The sequence below is a fragment of the Melospiza georgiana genome, chromosome 20, assembly GCF_028018845.1.
Source record: "Melospiza georgiana isolate bMelGeo1 chromosome 20, bMelGeo1.pri, whole genome shotgun sequence".
NCBI lineage: Eukaryota > Metazoa > Chordata > Aves > Passeriformes > Passerellidae > Melospiza > Melospiza georgiana.
Genome location: NC_080449.1, coordinates 12152436 through 12173643, shown reverse-complemented (window position 1 = coordinate 12173643; position 21208 = coordinate 12152436). Strand labels below are relative to the sequence as shown.

General features: G+C 58.4%; 2 protein-coding genes across 4 annotated transcripts in view; one reads left to right on the top strand and one right to left on the bottom strand.

Annotated features, from left to right (window-relative positions):
• Nucleotides 1–2020: 2020 nt before the first annotated feature.
• OLFML2A (olfactomedin like 2A) lies at nucleotides 2021–10797 on the bottom strand. Of its 2 annotated transcripts, XM_058038081.1 has the most exons (8): nucleotides 10725–10797; nucleotides 6735–6998; nucleotides 6348–6455; nucleotides 6055–6240; nucleotides 5547–5805; nucleotides 4185–4406; nucleotides 3833–4018; nucleotides 2021–3615 (listed from the first exon to the last, which is right to left on the bottom strand). In XM_058038081.1, exons 1-8 carry the CDS (start codon nucleotides 10788–10790, stop codon nucleotides 3014–3016), a joined length of 1893 nt encoding a protein of 630 aa, XP_057894064.1. In that variant the 5' UTR covers nucleotides 10791–10797; the 3' UTR covers nucleotides 2021–3013. The 2 variants fall into 2 exon arrangements, with proteins under 2 accessions (XP_057894064.1, XP_057894062.1); XM_058038079.1 differs by lacking the exon at nucleotides 10725–10797 and having other exon boundaries at nucleotides 6735–7362.
• A 733-nt stretch (nucleotides 10798–11530) lies between these two features.
• Nucleotides 11531–21208, top strand: part of NR6A1 (nuclear receptor subfamily 6 group A member 1) — a 67695-nt gene continuing 58017 nt past the window's right edge. For both annotated transcript variants that reach the window (XM_058038298.1, XM_058038297.1), the window contains exon 1: nucleotides 11531–11608. In XM_058038298.1, coding sequence (XP_057894281.1) covers nucleotides 11542–11608 — 67 coding nt within the window. In that variant the 5' untranslated portion in view covers nucleotides 11531–11541. The remainder of the gene's footprint in view (nucleotides 11609–21208) is intronic.

The following is a 21208-nucleotide window of genomic DNA, read 5'->3' as shown; positions in this document are numbered from 1 at the left end:
CACAAGCCCCGGGCTGCGAGGCCTGGCAGGAAAATGCCTCATCCCGCTGGCCTCACAGATGGCCTGGGTCTGCCCGGGGCAGCCGCCCGCGCTGGCCCTGAATGCCTGAATGCCCGTTTTGTTGGCCACTCTGGGGGAGGACTTGCCCCACGCTGCCCTGGTCCTGCTGCTCCATGAATGCGGGCAGTGTGTGCACACAGACACAGCTCCCGCCGGCCTGGGGGCACCCAGGGCTGGGGGCTGCTGCCTGCTGGCTCCTGGCTCCCAGCCAGCCTGGCCGAGCATCCCTAGGGAGATGGAGACAGCCCCTGCAGCAGGCTGAGCAGGGCCCGGCCATGAGAGCCCCTGCTCTGTGCTGTGCCATGCCGTGCCGTGCCGTGCCAGGGAAGGGGTGTGTGCAGGTGCACCCTGCCTGCCCCAGGGGCTGCCATGGCGAGGTGGCTGCTGTGGAGCTGGTGCTGCAAGCCTGGGAAAGGTTTCTGTTTCCACTGGTGAGTGAGTCAGCGGCGGCACCGCCAAGGCCGTGGCTCCCCTCCCTTCCCTCCGGCCACCACCCGCTGCCCAGCCCTTCCCACAGCTGCTCGGGGTCGTCAGCCTTGGCACCTGTGTCCCCATGTCACACCACGTCCCTGCACCTCCCCGCAGCTCCTGGAGACTGACCAGAGGCCCTGGTGGCACCCGGTGGCACCGACGTTCTCCCACCAAACATGTCCCAGCATGGGCAGTAAATGGGTGGGGGCACAGCAAGAGGGCTGTGGTGCTGGCACTGAGCATTCTGCTCCCGGGGATGACCTGGGGGCTACTGGCGTGGCTGGGCACCATGTCCCAGGCAGAGCCGTCTGCCAAGCCCCTGGTCCTGGAGCCTGGCAGTGCCCAGACAGCCGAGCTGTGGGGGATCCAGGCAGAGGCAGCTCCTGAGGCGGAACAAGAACTGAAGTTTTGGTGCACCCTCAACGGTGCCAACAGACTGCAACCATGGCGAGGATGCCACCTGCCCACTGCACATCCTGCCCACCCAAAGACTGGCCAGCCCCGGCTCAGCTCAGCGCTGGGCTGGCACCGTGGGGAGAGCAGGACGCCAGCAAGGAGGCAAAACCACCACAAACAAACCAGCCCGGCCAGTAACTGAGAAGGGGGCGGGGGGATCGGGGCTCGCTGCCCGGCTGCACCGAGCACAGGAGGAGGTTTTGGGCACCAGAGCCACCTGCCCAGATGGCCTCAGCTGCCCTTCCCCAGGCACCACATCGCTGTCACGGGGGCTTCGAGCACCACAGCCCCCCAGCATCCCTGCCTCAAGCTTCATTTGCTGCTTGCTGCTGAACTGAGAGATTTTAATCTTTTAATCACGTTATGAGCCGAGGTGGTGCCGGCCACGCACAGGAGGAATGTCTGGAAGTCAGCAGCTCCTGTCGCAGCGGGAGCCCATCCTGCCCCCACCCACACATCCCCACTTGGGGACCCCTGTCCTCCCCAGCCTGGCTTGTCCTGCGGCTGAGCTGGGACCAGAGACCAGGACCGGCCTGGGGCCCGTGCCAGAGCAAGGATCGGCTCACAAAGAGCCGCTGGGACTGGAGCTCCCCACCGCAGCCCCAACACAACGAGCGCTGTGACCGTGCGGGTTTCACTGCTCCCCTCCCGTGTTTTCGGAGCGAGGGGAGCGGAGGGGTGTCCGCAGCCCAGCCCGGCACAGCGCGGAGCCGCCGCAGCCCCTGCGGAAGAACAACAAAGCCCTGGAATTAGAGATGTGCTGGGAGTTTACTTTACCACAAAAAAATGTCAGAAATCCGTATTGTTTGTACAGGGATTTGCTGGGGATCGCTAGATAAAAGCCTGGCAGGGACCAGTCGAGGGGAAAAGTCGGCCGGCTCCTTTTTGGTGGCGAGAACCCACGGCCGAGAGAAGGGACAGCGCCTGGCCAGCGTGGGGGCTCGGGGCAGGGCAGGGGCAGGAGAAGGGGCAGGAGAAGGGGCAGGAGAAGGGGCAGGAGAAGGGGCAGGGACAGGGACAGGGACGGTGAGCACCCACCCTGCCCAGCTCCAGGACAAACGACAACACACGCAGCCCGCTCTCACATCTGTTATGTTTTAGTACTGCTCATGTCTAAAATGACCAAAACCAAGCCAAGCGCTCACAGCCCCTCGCTCTGCCTCACACGGAGTGAGAGCCCCGAGGGTGCCCTGGCCAGTGCTGGGTGCGGGCAGGGGTGTGGGCAGGTGAGAGGGCAGGTCAGAGGGCAGGAGTGAGGACAGGTGAGAGGGCAGGTGAGAGGGCAGGTGAGAGGGCAGGAGTGAGGACAGGTGAGAGGGCAGGTGAGAGGGCAGGTGTAATGGCAGGTGTAATGGCAGGTGAGAGGGCAGGAGTGAGAGCAGGTGAGAGGGCAGGTGAGAGGGCAGGTGTGTGGGTTTCTGTGCAGGGAGGACACCCCAGGCAGGCTCCTCCACGCCTGCTGCCGAAGGGGACTTGCACAGCTCCAGTGAATGCATTTAAATAACAAACTCATGATCAGCAAAAGCAAAGGCATCTTAACCACACTTCCTAAAATAGCGACTGGCACCTGTTCCGGGTGCCGGGCAGTGGGGGGCCCGCGGGGCTGGCCCTGGCCCTGGCACGGCTGGCAGCGCTGGATGGCACACGCGGTGCCCGGGCTGGGGGCAGCGCAGGGGGCGCTCGGGGCGCTGCTGCAGGGCGGGCGGGCGGTGCCAGCGGCGGCAGAGCCGTGCGGGGCTGGGCTCCTCTGTGAGCCCGGGAAGGCGGCGCTGGCCGAGCTGCCACGGCCCCGGGGCCACGTTGTCACAGGGGGGGGTGTCTGCTGGGGGCTGCTCTGACGGGCTCCCCACGCCCTGCAGCACGGTGGGCATGGGGCAGGTGGTGGCCAGAGCAGATGGGGAGGGTTTTGAGGGGGAAGCTGAGCTCTTGCCACAGCCCTGGCTGGAGTGGGGGTGCCAGGGCCAGGCTGCGTCAGGGTGCCCCAGCCAGGGTGGGTGCAGGAGTGCAGAGGGACCCGCCCGGGCACTCAGACCACGAAGCTGAGCCCGTAGGTCATCTGATGGCCATTGTCCCAGGCATAGAGCACCTTCTCCTTGGGGTTGTAGTCGACCTGCGTGGTGAAGGAGTAGTGGTTGAGGAAGGGCAGCCGGAGCTCTGCCTCCGTGTCTGTGTGCGTGTCGAAGGCATAGGAGATCTGCCCTTCCTTCTGGCTGTAGGTGTCCACAGCATAGAGGATGCCACAGATGATGAAGCAGTTCCCGTAGGTGTTGCGCTTCAGCCCCGTCTTCCAGGTGGTTTCCTTGCGCACCGAGAGGTCCACGGGGTCCAGCCGGCTGAGGACGATCACCTCCTGCTGGGAGTAGTCATAGTCCACCGACGGGTAGATGACCCAGAGCCCGCTCTCATCCACGGCAAAGTCGATGTCCGAGTGGCCCCTCCACTTCCAGGGCGTGGTGTCCTCGTACACCACGTCGTGGAGCTGCGCCCAGCCCGCCACGTAGCGCTCCTTCAGGTCGTACTTGATGATGTTCTTGGTGAAGGCGCGGTTGTAGTAGAAGGCCCCCCTGTACACCACGTGCCCCGTGCCAATCCAGTTGTAGGGCAGCTTGTAGAGGTTGCTCCAGCGGCCTGTGGGTGGGTGGGAGAGGTGTTGGGACCCTCCACAGCCCAGGGGTCCCATGCACGACGGCCAGAGCATGCTGGCAGCAGAAGGGGCCTTGTGTCACCCTTGCTGCCCTCTGGATGCTCCCCTCAGCTGCCCACCGCCCCAGGGCCCAGCACAGCTGGTGTCACCCACCTAGGGGCAGCCAGGGCCCCCGTGCCCGCCCGGCCGCTCGCCCCTCACCCTGCTTGAAGCTGTCGAGGCTCCTGAACTCCACCAGGCTGTTGCCATAGTAGTAGTTGGTGACGTAGATGCGGTCATCCTTGGCTGCCGGGTCCTTCATCCAGGCCCCCTCGTTGCGCCCGTAGCTGTGGTGCTCCCTGGGGGGCTGCACGGCCTCGATGGTGCCTTCGCACTCCGCCTCCTTCACTGGGTGCGAGGGGGAGGAAGAGGAAGGCTTATCCCTGCCCTGGCACCCGACCCCTGCTCCTTCCCGCGGCAGATTCCTGCTGGCTTAGCTTGGCAGCGCACCGGGAGCGCGGGGCTGGGTGCCCTCCAGGCTGGGTGCCCCCTGCCAGCCGCCCCTCTCACCCACCTCTGTTGGGTGTCTCGGGGTCCCCGGTGCTGTCGGTGCCCTGCCCGGGGGCGCTGCGGGCGGTGCTGCGGGGCACCGGGGCGGTGCTGGGCACGGCCGTGCTGCCGGGCACGGTGCTCTCCACCTGTGCAACAGCCTGGGCCGGGGTGCCCTCGGCTGGGGCGGGCGGGGGGCCCCTGTCCTCCTGCTGCTCTGGCACGGCCGCCCCTCTCACAGGGCTCTCTGTGGGGGGACGAGCCGGGGGTCAGTGTGTTTGTGGGGCCGGGGGTCAGTGCATTTGTGGGGCTGGGGGTCAGTGTGTTTGCGGGGCCGGGGGTCAGTGTGTGTGCAGGGTTGGGGGGTCAGTGTGTGTACAGGGTTGGGGGTCAGTGTGTGTGCAGGGCCAGGGGTCAGTGTGTTTGTGGGGCCAGGGGTCAGTGCATTTGTGGGGCTGGGGGTCAGTGTGTTTGCGGGGCCGGGGGTCAGTGTGTGTACAGGGTTGGGGGTCAGTGCGTGTGCAGGGTTGGGGGTCAGTGCGTGTACAGGGTTGGGGGTCAGTGCATGTGCAGGGCCGGGGGTCAGTGCGTGTACAGGGTTGGGGGTTAGTGCGTTTGTGGGGCCGGGGGTCAGTGTGTTTGCAGGGCCGGGGGTCAGTGTGTTTGCAGGGCCGGGGGTCAGTGTGTTTGCGGGGCCGGGGGTCAGTGTGTTTGCAGGGCCGAGGGTCAGTGCGTGTGCAGGGCCAGGGGTCAGTGTGTTTGCAGGGTTGGGGGTCAGTGTGTGTGCAGGGTTGGGGGGTCAGTGTGTTTGCAGGGCCGGGGGTCAGTGTGTTTGTGGGGCCGAGGGTCAGTGTGTGTGCAGGGTCAGGGGTCAGTGTGTGTGCAGGGCCGAGGGTCAGTGTGTGTGCAGGGTCAGAGGTCAGTGCGTGTGCAGGGCCGGGGGTCAGTGCGTGTGCAGGGTTGGGGGTCAGTGTGTTTGTGGGGCCGGGGGCCAGTGTGTGTGCAGGGCCGGGGGTCAGTGTGTGTGCAGGGCCGGGGGTCAGTGTGTGTGCAGGGTCAGGGGTCAGTGTGTGTGCGGGGCTGGGGGTCAGTGCGTGTGCGGGGCTGGGGGTCAGTGTGTTTGCAGGGTCAGGGGTCAGTGTGTTTGTGGGGCCGGGGGTCAGTGCATTTGTGGGGCTGGGGGTCAGTGTGTTTGTGGGGCCGGGGGTCAGTGCGTGTGCAGGGTTGGGGGTCAGTGCGTGTGCAGGGTCAGAGGTCAGTGTGTGTGCAGGGCCAGGGGTCAGTGCATTTGTGGGGCCGGGGGTCAGTGCGTGTGCAGGGGCACACCCTGGCCCCCCTTGGTGATGGGTGCCCTCCCGGCCCCCATCCCTGCCCTGTGCAGACTCACCGCGGCTCCCGGCCGGACCCTCCGCCGCTCCCTGCCCGACCTTGTAGTAGGTGATGCCCCGGACCACAGTCTGCTGCTGTGCCACGGGCTTGGGCTTGGCCGTGGGCTGTGACCCCGCCTTGGCCTTGGTGTTCTCCTTTTTGGGCTTTTCGGGCTTCAGCGGCTTCTCCTTGGGTGCTCGGGGCGCTGCCCTGTCCCCCAGGGCCTTGCGGGGGCTGGGGTACCGTCCTGCCTCCTTCTCCCGGCCCCCTGTCGTGTCCTGGGGGCACAGCCCGGTCAGACCCCCTGCCCTCCCATGCCCTCCTCTTCCCTGCCACCTCTGTGCCAGGCAGGGGGCACAGGCACCAGCCCAGGGTTACCCCAAGGATCTTCCACCAGCCTGGGGGAGCCTGGCCCTGCCTGGCAGCACCCGCTGTGCCTGCATGGGGCTGGGCCCCGGGGTTCCTGTGCCTTGGGGTACCTGTGCCTTGGGGTACCTGTGCCTTGGGGCACCTGTGCCTTGGGGTACCTGTGCCTTGCTCTCGGGGATGGCAGCCGCGTCCTTCTGCAGCAGCTGGTAGCCCAGGTTGGAGATCTCCTTCTTGATGCTGATCATGATGTCAGAGTAGTTCTCGTAGCGTTTCATCTGGTCAGTGAGGTGCTGGACACTCTCCTTCATGAAGTCATTCTCCCTGCTCAGGTTGGTCTTGATGGTCTGCAGGAGAGGAGAGGAGAGGCTGGAGCCCCACTCGGGGGCTCACAGAGCTCCTGAGCTGTGCAGGGGGGAGCACTGTGGGGACGGGGCTGCTGGAGCTCGCTCACCTCCTCCAGCGTGTTCATCTGCGCCACCACCTTGCTGATGTAGGAGTGCACCTTCATCAGGTCCATGCTGTACAGCGTTCCCTCCAGCAGGTCCACCATGGCCTGCAGCTGCAGGGGGACACAGGGATGGGGCCTGGGGTAAGGGCTGGGGCACGGCACAGGGCACAGGGCACAGGGCACAGGGCACAGGGCACGGGGCATGGGGCAGGGGCACGGGGCAGGGGCACAGGGCACAGGGCATGGGCAGGGGCACGGGGCAGGGGGCAGGGGCATGGGGCACAGGGCAGGGGCACGGGGCACGGGGCACAGGGCAGGGGCACGGGGCAGGGGAACGGCAGCACAGCGTGGAGAGGGGGCCTGGCCCCAGTCCCACCACGGCACAGATACCTTGAAGAGCTCGGGGGCCTGCTTCTTGAGCTTCTCCATCTTCCACTCGTTCTCGCAGGGGTTGAGCGAGGAGGGCGGCGCGGTGCAGGAGCACCGGCAGTCAGCCCCCGAGCTCACCGTCTCCACGGTGTAGAAATCCTCCACGCGCGCGCTGCCGCTCCGGACGCGGCTGCAGGCGTCCCTGCTCAGCGGCCGCAGGATGCACTTGCAGCGGCAGTCGGAGCCCTCGGACGTCATCCGGACCTGGTCCATGTCCCCCAGAGCCTGCGGGACACGCCGTGAGCCCGGTGCCCACCTGGGTGTCCTGCAGGGCCAACCCCAGTGGAGCAACACAGCCAACCCCTCACTGTGCTCGCCCACAGATCTCCCAGTGCCCCTGGCTGTGCCCAAAGGAGAGAGGCTCTGCCTAGGCCAGAGCACCCTGTCCCACCGCTCTGCAGCCGGGCTGGCAGGGACAAAGCCCAGGGACCTGCTCATCCCTGCAGTGCTTTGTGGCCCAGGTACTTCAGTCTCATTTCCATGGCTGCTTCCCAGCCTCCAGCAAGACCTGAGAGAGCAGGGATGGTGGCAAGAACACCCAGCAGTGCCTCTGTGCACAGGGATGGTGGCAAGAACACCCAGCAGTGCCTCTGTGAGCAGGGATGGTGGCAAGAACACCCAGCAGTGCCTGACTGAGCAGGGATGGTGGCAAGAACACCCAGCAGTGCCTCATTGAGCAGGGATGGTGGCAAGAACACCCAGCAGTGCCTGACTGAGCAGGGATGGTGGCAAGAACACCCAGCAGTGTCCCTGTGCCCCCACGGCGGCTCGGAGCCCACACAGGGTCCCTTGTTTGTGGTGACATGCAGCCACCTCGGGGTGAGCTCGGCCCCTCAGTCTGCCGCGATGGCCCGAGGCATGGGCTCAAGGACTCCCTTGTTTCCACACATGGCCCTGATTCACGCTGCAGAGCCCAGGGTGCTTTTCGGCCGGCTTAGCTCATTTCTCCCGCTGTGCTCAGGAACAGGGGAGCCGAGTCCCTCCCAGCCCCTGCCACCAGCCGTGCACCTGCGGGGACCCCAGGGCTGGCAGGAGCGTGGCCAGGCCGCTCTGGGTGTCCCACGGGCGGGGATGCGCCTGCCCCGAGCACCCCGGAGGGTGGGAGAGCAGGGAGAGGCAGAGCGGTGACCCCGCAGGGAGAGGGCTCTGCCCACAGGGACTCTGACTCATCCTGGGAAACAGAACGGTGGCAGAGCTGGGAAACGAGCTGAGCTCTGGCTCCCGGTGCTCCCCGGACCGCAGCGGAGCAGAGAGCGGCGTGGGAAAGGGCAGAGGCCCATGGGCTCCATGTCCTGCCCCAAGGCAGCGCCCAGGGCCGCACAGGGACGGATCCTCCCGCTGTGCTGTGGCACCGGGGCTCCCTGAGCTGGGCACGGACCCCGGCTCCCCACAGGGGCCAGGGGCTGCCCCCCTTTCTGAAGGGCTGCAAACCCTCACACATTTTGCATTTCAAAAAACCCTCTTTCGTTCAAAGGGAAACCGGGTCCTGCGGCCTGAAGGGAACACCAGGACGCCAAAGGGCTGTAAATTGAGCAGGATCTAATCAAGCTCTCAGCAGGGAGCGGGGCAGGGACCCCTCCCCAAACACCACCTCGCCAGGCTCGCACGTCCCCGGGGCCCCTGACCTCCCCCTTGGCCACTGGCGCTTGTGCAAACAGGCAGGACGGCTCCCAGCCCGGCCCCACAGCCCGCAGCGCCCGGGCTGTCCTGGGGGGCAGCGTCCATCCGTGTGCTGCCCGCCGAGCACACATCCCTGCGGGAATCCCTGGGAGATGCTCCCCACTGCAGGCCCGACTCAGGTCCGAGCTGGGCTCCCCCGTTGCAGAGCAGCAGCCCCCGGCGAAGGCGCCGCTGCTGGAGCCCAGCCCGACCCCGGCACAGCTGTGACCCCACCGGCTGTGAGCGCCCTGCTCCCAGCGCCTTCTGCGGGGCAGCGCTGCAGGAAGCTCGTTCTGCGGGAGCCGGGGACCCTGGCTGTGCATCCCCTCCTGGGACACTGACAGCGGGCACGTGTCCGAAGCACAGAACCTCTCCAGGGCACGAAGGGCCAGCCCCTTCCCCGAGAGCCGCCCGGCTCCGGCCGCGTCCGTGCGGCGGGGCCAAACGCGCTGCGGGTGTCCGCACCGAGCCCGGGCCGCCGCCCACCTTCAGCGGGGCCGTAACGCTAAACCTCGCTGCGCCGTCTGCCAGCTTCCCTAAACAGGAACTGCATGCTCTATTTATACAGAAAAGCCCGCAAGCGAGGAAGTATTAAAACCAGGCTCCCACACCTCTGTGAGGGTCCGCGGTACCGCGGCCGGTGCCCCCGGTGAGCCCCTGCCCGGCTGTGCCCGGCTCCGCAGGGACGGCCCACGCCAGGGCACCACACCAGGGCACCACACCACCCAGGGCACCACGCCACCACACCACCACCGCGCCAGACCCTCTCCCAGCAGGGCACAGGTGGTTGGGGATGTGGGTGCAGAGGGCAGCCCGTGCTTTCTCCAGGCGGCAATCTGTGAGCTCCCCGCGATGGGGCTGATGCAGCCCTGCAGGGCTCTGCTGATTCCTTCCCTGGGTCCCCCACTCGCTGCAGACCCCAGCCCAGGGTGCTGCTGCCTCTCCTCCCAGCGGGTCCCTGTCCCCGGGGCTGCACACCCATGGCTGCTGTGGGAGAGTTGTCCCTGCACTTTGCTGAGGGTTTCCTCACTGCGAGTTTTATGAGCTGGGTAATTTTCCCGGTTTCCGGGACCTCTTGCAAGAGCATCCATGTGAACACAGAGTTTGTGACATTATTTGGAGAAAGCGGGACCTTTGACAATGACCCTTGGCCAGCTTTAAAGCTGTCCCTTGGCTGCTGCCAGAGGACTCGTCTCGGAGGAAAACAAGCTGTGTTGATAAGCTGCGGCACCGCTCGCCTCTGGCACAGCTGCCGGGAGGCATGTCCCCGTCACGGGAGGGAAACCATGTCACCCTCCTCTTCCTCCTCCTCCTCCCAGGCTTGGCACAAGGTGTCAAACACGTCCTGCAGCTGAGGCAGAACGGGGCTGGCAGGGCTGGGCCGTGGCTGACGGGGGCCAGGCCCCGGCGCTGGCGCTGCTTGGGCGTCCCGTGTCAGTCATGGGGACACAGCCGTGCCAAGCGTTTGTGTGGCACACGCATGCCCGCCGATGGGATCTCATCGGGAAAACACCTCTGAGCACAGCAGGCAGCACCTGCGGGCAGGGAGACGGCACCGCGTGGATCGCCGAGTCCTGCCAGCATCACCCCTGGCACCCCGCCGGGAACCCCAGCAACAGGGCATTCCAGGCTTTGGATATCTGTTCCAAGCTAAGTGCTGCCCGACAACAGCTGCGCCAGCGCCGTTTCCCACCAAATGTCTTGGAAAATCCTGTCTTTTTAACATTGGGTGATCCTAGCAGTAGCTGCTCCCACCACCATTGCTCTGGGCTGGGTCCCGGGGTCCCGGCCCGGCTACGGCCACTGACCCCGTGGGAGACGTCTTCCAGCTGGAACCGAGGGCTCCTGAGGCACGGGGGAGGCGGGTTCCCCCCGCTGCCGGTCCCGCTCCCGCTCCCCATCCCCGCGGGGAAGGCTTGTCTGGGCTGCTCTCTCTGGCACGGAGTCGCTCATTGCAGCGCCCATCACCGCAGCGCCGGCGCTTGGGCACCTTCCAGCCGCTGAACGCGCTCCCAGCCCGGGTCACTGCCGGCGCCGAACCCCCGCCCGCTGGGAGCACCGGCACCCGAACCGGGACCCCTCCCGGGACCCCCGCCCGCCGCCCGTGTCGGGCCGCGCCCCCGCCGCTCCTCCCGGGCACAGAGAGCAGCCACCGCCGGGGACACCGGGCCGGTCCCGCAGCGACGGGGCTGCCCCTGCCCGCTCCGACCACTGCCGTGACCGCTCCCGGCCGCGATCGCGATCCCGGTCCCGACCCCAGTCGGTGCCGGTGCCGGTCCGGCCCGTCCTTACCGTGGCGGCGCCGCGCACCGCGGCCAGCGCCGGGAGCAGGAGCGCGGGGAGCAGCAGCGCCCGCATGGCGAGAGCGGCGGTGACCGCCCGCACCGAGCGCCGCTCCGCCCGGCCCGGCCCGGCCCGTCCCGTCCCGGCGGCGGGGAGGAGCCGCCCGTCCCGTCCGCCCGTCCGTCCCGCCCCGCCCCGTCCCGTCCCGCCGGCGGCACCGGCCTCAGCAGCGGCGCGGGGGCGGCGCGTTCCCCCGGGTGGAGCCGGCCGTGCCCGCCCCGGGGCTGCCGCCGCACCGGGGCTGCCGGTGCCCCGTGCGGGGCTGCTGGTCCCTCCCCGGGCTGGCCGGTCCCCCCCTCTGAGCAGGAGGCGGTGTCCCCGGCCCGGACCCCCGCCGGGGCTGTGCGCTTTCCCCAGGCTATGCCCCGTGCCCGGTTTCGCCCCTCTCGCGGTGCCCCGTGCCCGGTGCCCGGTTCCCCTCTCCCGGTGCCGCGGGCAGCGCTCGGGGCTCGGGGCTCGGCCGCCGGGTGCCCCCTGGCGCCCCGCCGCTCCCGGTGCACCGGCCGGGGCAGCCCGCGGGGCGGGGCGGGGCGGGGGCGCGGGGCGGGCCGGGGGCGCGGCCGTCGGGGCCGGGCCCGGCTCCCCGCGGGCGGCGCTCGGACTACGGCTCCCGTGGTGCCCCGGGGGGGCGGGGCGCGGCCGGCCCGGCCGAGCGCGGCGCGGCCCTGGCTGTCAGCAGCGCCCGAGCGGCCATGGGGCAGCGCGGCCGCCGGGGCCGCTGAGACCGCCGAGCCCCGGCCCGGCCCGGCGCGGCCCCGGCGCCGCCATGGAGCTGGAGCCGCCCGCGGAGCTGCCGGAGCCCCGCGCCGCCAGCAAGGGGCCGCCCCGCAGCGGTGAGTGCAGAGCGAGGGGTCCGGGCGGGCCGGGGTTCGGGGCCGGCGGTACCGGGGGCTCCGCCTGCCCGATGCGGGCCCGCAACTTTCCGCGGCCGCGGGGCGCAACAAAGGGCCGTGCCCGCCCTGCCCGGTGCCCGGTGCCCGGGCTGGGGCCGGGACCCGCTCGGGGACACGCGGGGGTCGCCGCCCGCAGCGGTGCCCGGGGCCGGGGCGGCGTGCCCCGCGGATCTCACCCGCCCCGCAGGAATCGCCTTTGCCCCGGTGCTCCGGGGCCCGCGGGGAGCGTGCGGCGGAGCGGGGCCGCTGCCGGCTCGGGCCGGGCGCGCCGGGGCTGCCCCGGTCCCGGTACCGGCGCCGTGTCCCGGCCGTGCCCCGCGGCTGCTCCCGGTGCCCCGCGGGTGCCTCGGCTCAGCCCCGGAGCCGGTCCCTGCCCGGGTTTATGGGCACCATTTGGGACCCTTTTACACTTCCCGTATGCAGATGCCGCATCTGCACTTGAATGTCCCTGCCAATTTTTATGGTTTACAATTGCATTTTACCATCTTAAGGTACTCGGGTTCTCTACAAAGGGTTTGCTCAGACAAAAGAGGCTTTTTATCAGCAGCATCCTCGGTTTTCGAGATACGGGCGGTACCGAGGGATAGGCGGTGTGGGAACGGCAGAAATGGGCGCTGCTGTAAGCGCCCCGATGTGTAACGTTGAGTTGTCCCTGGAAGCGCTTTATTCCTCCTCGCTTAATTAGATGTCCAATTGGATGAAAGACACTTAATACTCTTAGATACTTTAATAACACTCTAATAACACTCTTAATGCTTTAATATAGCCTTAATACTTTTTGAACTTTCTGATTTAATTTGTGAAGTGTCTGTTGCTTTGGAGTCCCTAAGAGTACAACAATATTAATGCCTTGTCCGCATTTGCTATTTTTCCCAGAGCCCAGAGATGTGGGATTTTGAGGGAAATCTCTTTTGATTAATTAGATTAGGTGTAAGAGTTTTTTGCGTAGCTGTTTCTTGTGACAGATGTACCTGTGGCTGTGGTTAGTCTTTTGAATGGGTGATGTAACAACCTTTTGCTACTTTGCCTTCAAAAATGTGAAATACTGCTGCGGTGTTGAGACATTGCTTGACCTTCAGTCTTTCTAAAGCCTCTGGGGGAGGAGCAGGAAAGATTGGGTTGTTAATTCATGGTTTTATAAAATACCTGCAAATGATAATGGCAAGCAAAGACACTGAATATTTCGTTTTCTTAAGAAAGATTCATAGTGCTTCTGATACCTTGAGGAACAGCATCTTAACAAAACCAGTGGAAATTGTATGAGGACAGAGGTATAAAAATCAGATTGTATTCTTGGTGTTAAAATGTTAATGTTAAAATCATTAATGAACTTAAGCTGTGCACGTGGCTTCTGTGTTAACCCAGAGTAAACTGCTGCAAGTTTATTGGCGCCTTCAGTGAGAGAAGCCTCAGGATAACTTTGAAATGCAGGGTGTAGTTTTATTTCAGCAGTTACAGGCAATTGCAGCCTCATTATTGGAGGGGACACTTGACGTTCTTAGAATACAAGATGATGGTTTTCCCTTGCCAATTTGAGTACTTCCTCTTCCATGTAAGAAATGTATTTTGTCATTGAGCAAATCAATAGCAACGCATAAAACCAGTTTTTTTTAAAAGCAATTTCATTAAGGCATTCATTTTTCCTGCAGTAGTAGCAATTATTTCTCAACAGGGTCCCATTTAAGATCAGTCTTGCTATAGCTTCAGTTGGCATCTTTTTCCTCTGTGAGTGAGATACGATGGCTTTTACACAGTTTTAATTATTTAATGTCTTAGCTAAAATAGGGACACAACAGATTAGCTGGAATTAAGGTAGCTTTGGACACTTTGTTGTGTGCTGTGGTCTTGGAAGACAGATTTATCAGGAAACTAAACAGAAAACTTGAATTTTGTGTTCCCATAAAACTATTAGAGTTTCAGATGGGCAGATTACTGATCTGGATAAACTTCATACCAGAGAAGAGAGGAAAGTTGTCAGAGCACAAAGAATGTAAGGTTTTCAAAGAAAAGTCCCTTTGCCTGCATCCCTTCCCTTTTCCGCAGCATTCCCAAACTTTACTGGCACACACTGACATTTTTAGTGGTTCTTTATGCTTGGTTGCTTTGCATCTGATGAGATAAGCCTTTGCTTAACAAAGACTATTTCATTGATATAGTTGGGTCTTAGTTTACTTGCTATAAACATTTCTTTGAAGATTTAGGAAGAAAAACAAATGGAGTTGTCGAATGGCAATGCTGCTGAAGTCAAATGTCTCTGAATAAACAAGAAGCTACAGTGTTATTTCAGCTCAGTGTTGGCTTGTTGAATGTGGATGTCTCTTGCTTTTGTAAATAATAATAGTTCAGAACCCTATGCATTATTTTCTTGTGGTGGGAAGTGAAAGACATGTAATTTAGGAAAAGCTTAACTCCTTTGTTTGATTTGATGGTAAAGATGGAAAAATACCTCTTGGTATAAAGTTGGAATTTGGTATTGATGGCTTCTGTAGATCATTAATCAGGAAAATGGGTTTATGCATGCCTTTTTGTGCTGAGCAGGACCAGTGCTGTATGTTGAGCAGATGCAGGGTTTGATGTGACACTGCAGCAACAAGATTTTTTCCCTGCTTTGCTATAAAACAATTTAAAGGTATTGAATTATAGAAAATGAGGGAACTTTCCCATCTGGGAGACTAATTCTTGGTTGTTGGGAAGCAATAGCTGTCTTTCTGTCCTGCCTCTGGCAAGTCCTTTGTGGGATTTCTTTTTTTGGTGGGGAAAATGTGTGTGTGTGTGCCAGTGGTTTATTGAATTACTGTTCAACTTCTCCGTGGTAGAGCTTTGAACAGATGCATTTACACCAGGATTCTGTGAGAATGGGAGCACAGTTTATCCTGTTGATAAACTGCCTATTTAAATAAAGCCTTCAGCAGTGTAATCTGGTAATTCTAATTAAGTCATTTACATAGGGAATTGGCCCAGGGTTTCATCAGATGGCTGCTGGGGAGCTGAAATGCATTCTTTCCCTCCAGCTGTATTAAACCAACCTTTTGATCCTGTCCTTTTTTAGCCTTTAAGCCAAAGTGGTTATCACTGTGCAGAGTTAATTGAGAAAGGGAAGTTGGGGGACAAGGGGACCCTTCGAGCTTTAGCTTTGGTCTTAATTATTACACTTCTAATTACATAATTAGAAGACTTTCAGATTTTGTGTGTTGATAAAAATGATTCTGTACAGGTTTTGTTAGAAAGAGGAAATACTCCACGGAGAGGCTGGCTTCAGTGAAGTTCTTTATTGGTAAATGATTGCCCATAACTTATCTTGGGAGCAGTATAAGCCTGGGGTATCTGAGTTCTCCCTCACTTTGATAAGGAGGTTTCATTTACCCAGGGTGGACCTGCGTCCTTCAGAGAGCACAAGTTACATGGCCACCTTCCATTGCCCAATCATCCCAGCTGTGGGCTTGTAGAGGTGGGGAAATTTAAACTTAGGGAAATGTCTGCTCAGTGTGAAAGATTCATTTTTTAAGCTTTTTTTTTCTTTTTTTTTAAACAAATGCCAGACTGACTGCAAATTGCTGTGATGTCCTTGTCTGGAAATACCTCCCTGCTGAAACTTGAGGGGGAGCCTTCAGTAGATTTTGTGGGAACCTGATCTGGACTGTGATGTCCCTCAGACAAATTCTCCTGTTGGACAGAGGCTCTGCAGCTGTTCCTGCAGGAAATGTGGGTGCAGTGTCTGCCCTGTCCCCAGCCCGCAGGTGCTGTGCCCCTGGGCTGTGCCTGAGCACAGGGCTCCTGGCAATGCAGGGTTTATTCTGATTAGCTGCTGCCCAGCAGCCCAGGGTTTTACCCGTGGGAATTGCTGCAGAGCCCTCAGGTCCTCAGTCCAGGGGATTGAATGATGGCTGTCGTGGTTGTAGTAAAAATTTGGAATGATGGCTGTCATGGTTGTAGTAAAAATTTGTAAAAGGACTCCGAGTCTCTGAAAGTTCTGCCAAACACCAGCTTGTCCTCCAAAAGTCTCTTCATTCAGTCTCACAGCTGTAGCTTTATGTTGTTTGGCAATACTTACAAGGAATTATTCCTAAGTATGTTGTTTCAGATGTCTTGTGAGTGCTTTTGCCAGGAGGCTCTCCATCCCCTGCCTGTTTTATCAGCAGTGCTGAGGAAATGCCCTTTCTGTGGGTCACAAGCAGGGCTGTTCTTACCTGTACATTTACTGTGCCCTGGTGGTCCAGAACTGAAGGGAGCTGAGGAGAGGTGCCACTGTTGGGTACCAGTTTGCTGCTGTGCCAGGCTCAGGGAGTGCCTGCTCAGTCCCTCCTGTTTGCTGCTGCTTTGTGAAGTTTTCTTTGCCCAGTTCTGTTTTCCTGCTTACCTGGCACTGCCAGCTGGGTCCCTCACCTTAACACTTGAGCTGACCTTTTGTATTTCACTTGGATTTACATAAGGGCTCTGCTCAGTGAACTGTCCCTATCACAGGATGATATCCATAAAAATGACACTTCCTAGTCTTGAAAAAAATCCCCAGGCCCATTGGAGACATGTGAAAAGGACACCCAGCAGGAAGAGAGGCCCATGGCCTGAAATATTCATCAATCATTTTCCTGGCACCAGGAAACCAATCAACTCTTCTAAGGGGAGAGAGCAATCAATCACACGATGTGGGAAACAGGGATTGCTGGCCCTGCCAGAAATGTCCCTTCATGGGGACAGAGGGAAGGGGCTGTGTTGCTCCTTACTCACAAGTGGTAACTTACACCCAGCTTTTGTAAGAGGCAATCTGTGCACACCGTGGGCTGTGCTGCATCACTGCTCCAGGTTTTGTTTTCAGTAATGCTGAGTTGTTTTCTCCTTAGATTTTTTAAATTTACCTTTTTTCTGTAGCTGGTAGGCGAAGAGTTTGTTTCCTGTTCCCAGACCTCTGTGTTCTGAGGTGGCAGGTCCAGCAGCAGCATGTTTTTACCTAGAAGATCAGAATTTTAAAATTTTGCTCTTTTTTTCATGAAACAACATAAGCTTGAAACAGCTTCTATTGGAAACTGGTACTGGGGAAGAAGTGCATCTCTGGGTGTTTGACCTCTTCCTCTGTCTTTGGGTTATGCTTAAAGAAGTATCTGTACATTGCCCAATAATAAATGAACTCGAGTTGTCAACATCTGTAGGATATTTTATTGTAGGATAGGGATTGTTTGAATTCCAGTAAGAGTTCAAATAATAATATGAAATTCAAATAAGAAATACTACAAAATATTCTAGTAAGCTGCTTTAAATTGGACCAAGAGACCTGTTTGTAGCTTTCTTTTTCCTATGAAAACCTCTGCAATAGTTGCTACATAAGAAATGCCACAATCGTGGCAAAGTAGTTGGCAGTGCCACAGCCTTTCTCATCCCCTTCAGCCCAGCAGACCATGCTGGGATGGTTTTTCCTGGGGAGAGTGAGATGTTTCAGGCGTGCCCACGGTTCCTGGCTGGGTGGGGTGCAGGGGGAGCAGCCCTACCCACCACTGCCCAAGCAGAACGCCACCATCTGCGGAGCACCCAAAGGAAGGACGCAAACAGATCCCCTGTAGCAATGTATGTAACAATTATTTTAGAATTGTAAAACTTGTAATCATGTCTTCCAACATGGATTTTAACAAAGACAAAACCGTGCACAGTCTTTTCATGGAAATCAGCAAAACATGAACTGCTGTATTATTTAAGTTAGATTAAAAGTCAATTACGATTCAGATTGTTCTTCAGAGCAGCAGTGTATACTAAATTCAATCAAAATTAATTTCTCATTGAAAAGATTAGGAGCCTTCTCTTTGGAAATGTTGATATTTTTCTGCATTGAAGGTAATTTTCTAGTACAAGTGGAGACAAATATCCAAATGTCAGGAAGGATGTTTCTATTCTGAACAGCGTTTTTCTGTCTGTCAGTTTCTATGTGCTTTCTAAGATGCTTAGATGTGTTACCACAATGAAAAGCTGCTAAGAGATGCGGCATCCTGCAAAATGAGATTACAGCAATAGGCAGATGTGGCTGGCATGAGCCCCAAGGAGAAAGGGAAGTGTTTCTGGAATGGCAAGCAGCAGGAGCTAATGCGGTTTGCAAACATGGGAGACAGTGGCACAGAGGTAGGTGGGGAGAAAGAATCCAATTTCCCTTGATTCCTGCCATCGGTAATCCCTGTCCCTGGGAGGCCAAATGCTCCGTGTGAGCCTCTCAGTGCAGCCAAACCCGGGATGCTGCTCTGATTGCTGCACTGAATGAGCAGGGATGGGTGAGAGGGGAGTGCTGGGGGCTCTGAGTGCTGCACTGCACGGGCAGGATGCTGCAGTCAGTGATGGGAGGGAACCCTGAACTCTCAAGGACTGGGCACTTACTGCAGCCACAGCCGTGTCCAGGTGGCCTCACAAAGATGGGGGCCACACCCATCTCTGTTCAGGTGTCCAGGTAAAGGGGTGCTTCCAACCCAGTGCACTTGCCTCTGGGAATGCTGCCCAATCTGCAACATGATTTCTGCCATGTTCTGTACATCATCACATGCTGTTATTTATCAGGAGATCAGTATTGTTCTGCGTTGATGTTAACTCCTCAAAAAAATAGCATCTCTTGTATAATGTCAGTCAATTCTGGCTTTTTAATGTAGGTAATTCTGGTGAACTCTAGATGGATTTTGCTGAAGTGGTATTCCTTATGTTGGCCAACACTTTATCAGCTATCAAAAAGTCAATAAAGAATTTCCCCAGATTTACAGACTGATTATGCAATTGATCTTTCAATATTGGAGTAGGCTGGGCTGCCTGGTGGCAAAACCCTCATAAACCAAAATGTCCTCCAGGTAGAGAAGATGCAAAAATCTCCTGCCCAGGGACAAAGGCAGTGTGCTTGTGGGCTGGGGTGCTGAGAGGCACTGCTTGTGAAACAGAGACATGATCACCTTCTAGGACAGGCTTTTTTCTTCATCACTATAATTTTTCTAAAAAGTGTTGGTGCTTGACTGTGTTTTCCCTTTTGGTAGTCTAAAAGTCTGAAATAAGATGCCAGATGTATATGAGTCCCTTTGGAGGAGTGAGCTGGCTGAGAGCTGCCCTGAATTTTGCTGTTATCACTCTCTGGCTGGGGGTACTCCCTCCACAGCACCCCATCTCCAGGGGCAGAGCCTGCTGAACCTCCCAGCAGCTTTCCAAAGAGCACTGTGCCTTGTCCCAGAAATCCCAGAGGCTCTGGAAACCCAGCCCATAAGGCATGTGGTAATGCTGATAGCACAGCAAGATGCATCTCCTTTCTGCTTTGGTTGTTGTGCCTCAGGAGGCACGTCAGGAATCCTGTGACTTTTGATGGCATCAATAAATCAGATAGCATGCTGACAGAATTTTACTGGAATGTAAACAGGCATTCAAAATAACAATGTTTGTAGAGACTTCATTGAGGAATACAGGAGTGCAGGTACATGGAAGATGCATGGCTGGGTAGGTTTCCTTTCAGTTCTGTTGGTAAGCAGGAACTGGGACTGTGTTCCATGTAAATGAAAATAAGTAAAAATATTTAGCAGGAGATGACCTTATTTCCCACTCCTCTCTGCAAACAGTGTGTGTTCTCAGTGCTGAGGTGAGACAAGCTCTAGCCAATGTAGGGGAAAGGGGAGGAATGTCTCTGTATAGTAAAATTGAGCTGATAAGGGATAACGAATCACCTTCAGCTCAGCTCTGCTGAGTCGTAGCTGCTCTGGGGAACTGCAGGCTGCTCAGCCTCGTCTCAGCCCTCAGTGGGAAGGGTATGGAGCAAATCCTCCCAAAAGGCACTTGAAGGACAGAAGGTAGTTGGGAACATTCACTGTGGGTTTACCAAGGGTAAAGATCATGCCTGAGCAACCTCATTGCTTCTGTGATGGGATGGCTGGATCCATGCATGAGGAGAGAGTAATTCTGTCATTAACCTTAGCTTAGGCAGGCTTCTGATGCAGTCTCCCATGTCATCCTAGCAGGCAGTTTGGGTGCAAACCTGGGCTCTTTTGTTCATTTGAGTTCAAGCACTAACTGGTGGCCATTAAGCTGTGACTGTCCTTGTGAGTCATTGTTGGGACCAACACTACTGAGCAACTTCATCAAGCATCAGGATAATATTGATTGAAACTTCAAAGTTAGACACAGCCATCAAGTCCTGCACCTGGATAAGCCATGGAATGGTGCAGGCTGGGCCTGGGGTCCTGGAGAACCCCACAGCCGGGTCAGGCTGGGCTTGTGAGAGCTCACGGCCGTGAGGCTGCCTTGTGTGGGACATGGCAGAGTCACCTCTGGAGCGTCCTGTCCCACACACGTGTCCTGCCTGCAGCCCCACAAGCAGCGCTGGGCTGGGCCACACAGATCCCGTGTGTGGCTGATCCTGGGCACGGTGGCACTGCCTGAGGCAGCACCTTCTGCTCCTTCCCACCCTGGCAATCCCTGAGTGCTCAGGGTGCCCCGTGCCGCCCGCCCCGTGTCACCTGCCCCGTGCCGCCCGCCCCGTGCCACCTACCCTGTGCCACCCGCCCCGTGCCGCCTGCCCCGTGCCGCCTGCCCCGTGCCACCCGCCCCGTGCCACCCGCCCCGTGTCACCCACCCCGTGCCACCCGCCCCGTGCCACCTGCTGAGCTCCTCCATGCTGGGGAGGGGGCACCACAGCTCATCCTCAGAGTCCAGTGCTGAGTCCAGGGTCAGGCTAAGTTCATTTCTAGGAGTAGCCCATATACTCCTTCAATTAGCATGGACAGGGACAAGGGCAGGCAGAGGTCAAGAGAAGTTCAAAATGGCATCATCTCTTTTTGCTGGTGTTCCCAAAGGTTCCTGAGCCTGCAAAGCTCTCCAGTGTGTTTACCAGACCACTGGAAAAGCCAAAGAACAAGGCCTGGCTTGATACAAGGGAAGTTAGAAATCGAGGGGTTGAGAATAGGTAGCACTGTTGCTTAAAACAGGAGAAATAATTGAGTTATGTTGTGGTGGAAAATTAGGCTGTAAAGTGAAAAACACTTAAAAAGAAACCCTGTTGTTTCAAGGGAGCTTTTTGCTCTGATTCCTGCTCAGCAAAGAGGGGTACCCCAATAAAGGTCATCAGCTTCATGAGCTGAATTATTAATTCCTTTCATACCACTCAGGGCTTGTAAACAGTGTGTAATACAGGAAAACAATTGGCACTGTTCACTGAGTGGGCAGAGAGGTCAGGAGGTAAATACTTGTATTGGCAGCAGCAGCTCTTCAGAGCTGAGCAGACTTCGGTCCTTTTCTTCTTTTAGAGCAATCCACTTTCCAGAATCTTAGCCTGGTTGTTAGTCCCTATCTCCTCTCCCTTGGATGAACTGTTTTTAGGAATTTAATGGATTACATATAATAGTGAAGATAAAAAGGGCTGGAGGGAAGGGTGGGGGATTATGGGTAAGAGAGCAAACCAGCATTGCCATGTTTCATAAACAGCTGTGTTTTTACACAGAGAGAAATTTTTAAATCCATCTATTCAAGGCCAGGTGTGGAATAAGCAGTTGTGCTTCTGCGTACTTAGAATAAAATCCAAGTGTGATTTTGAGATTAATATGTTGT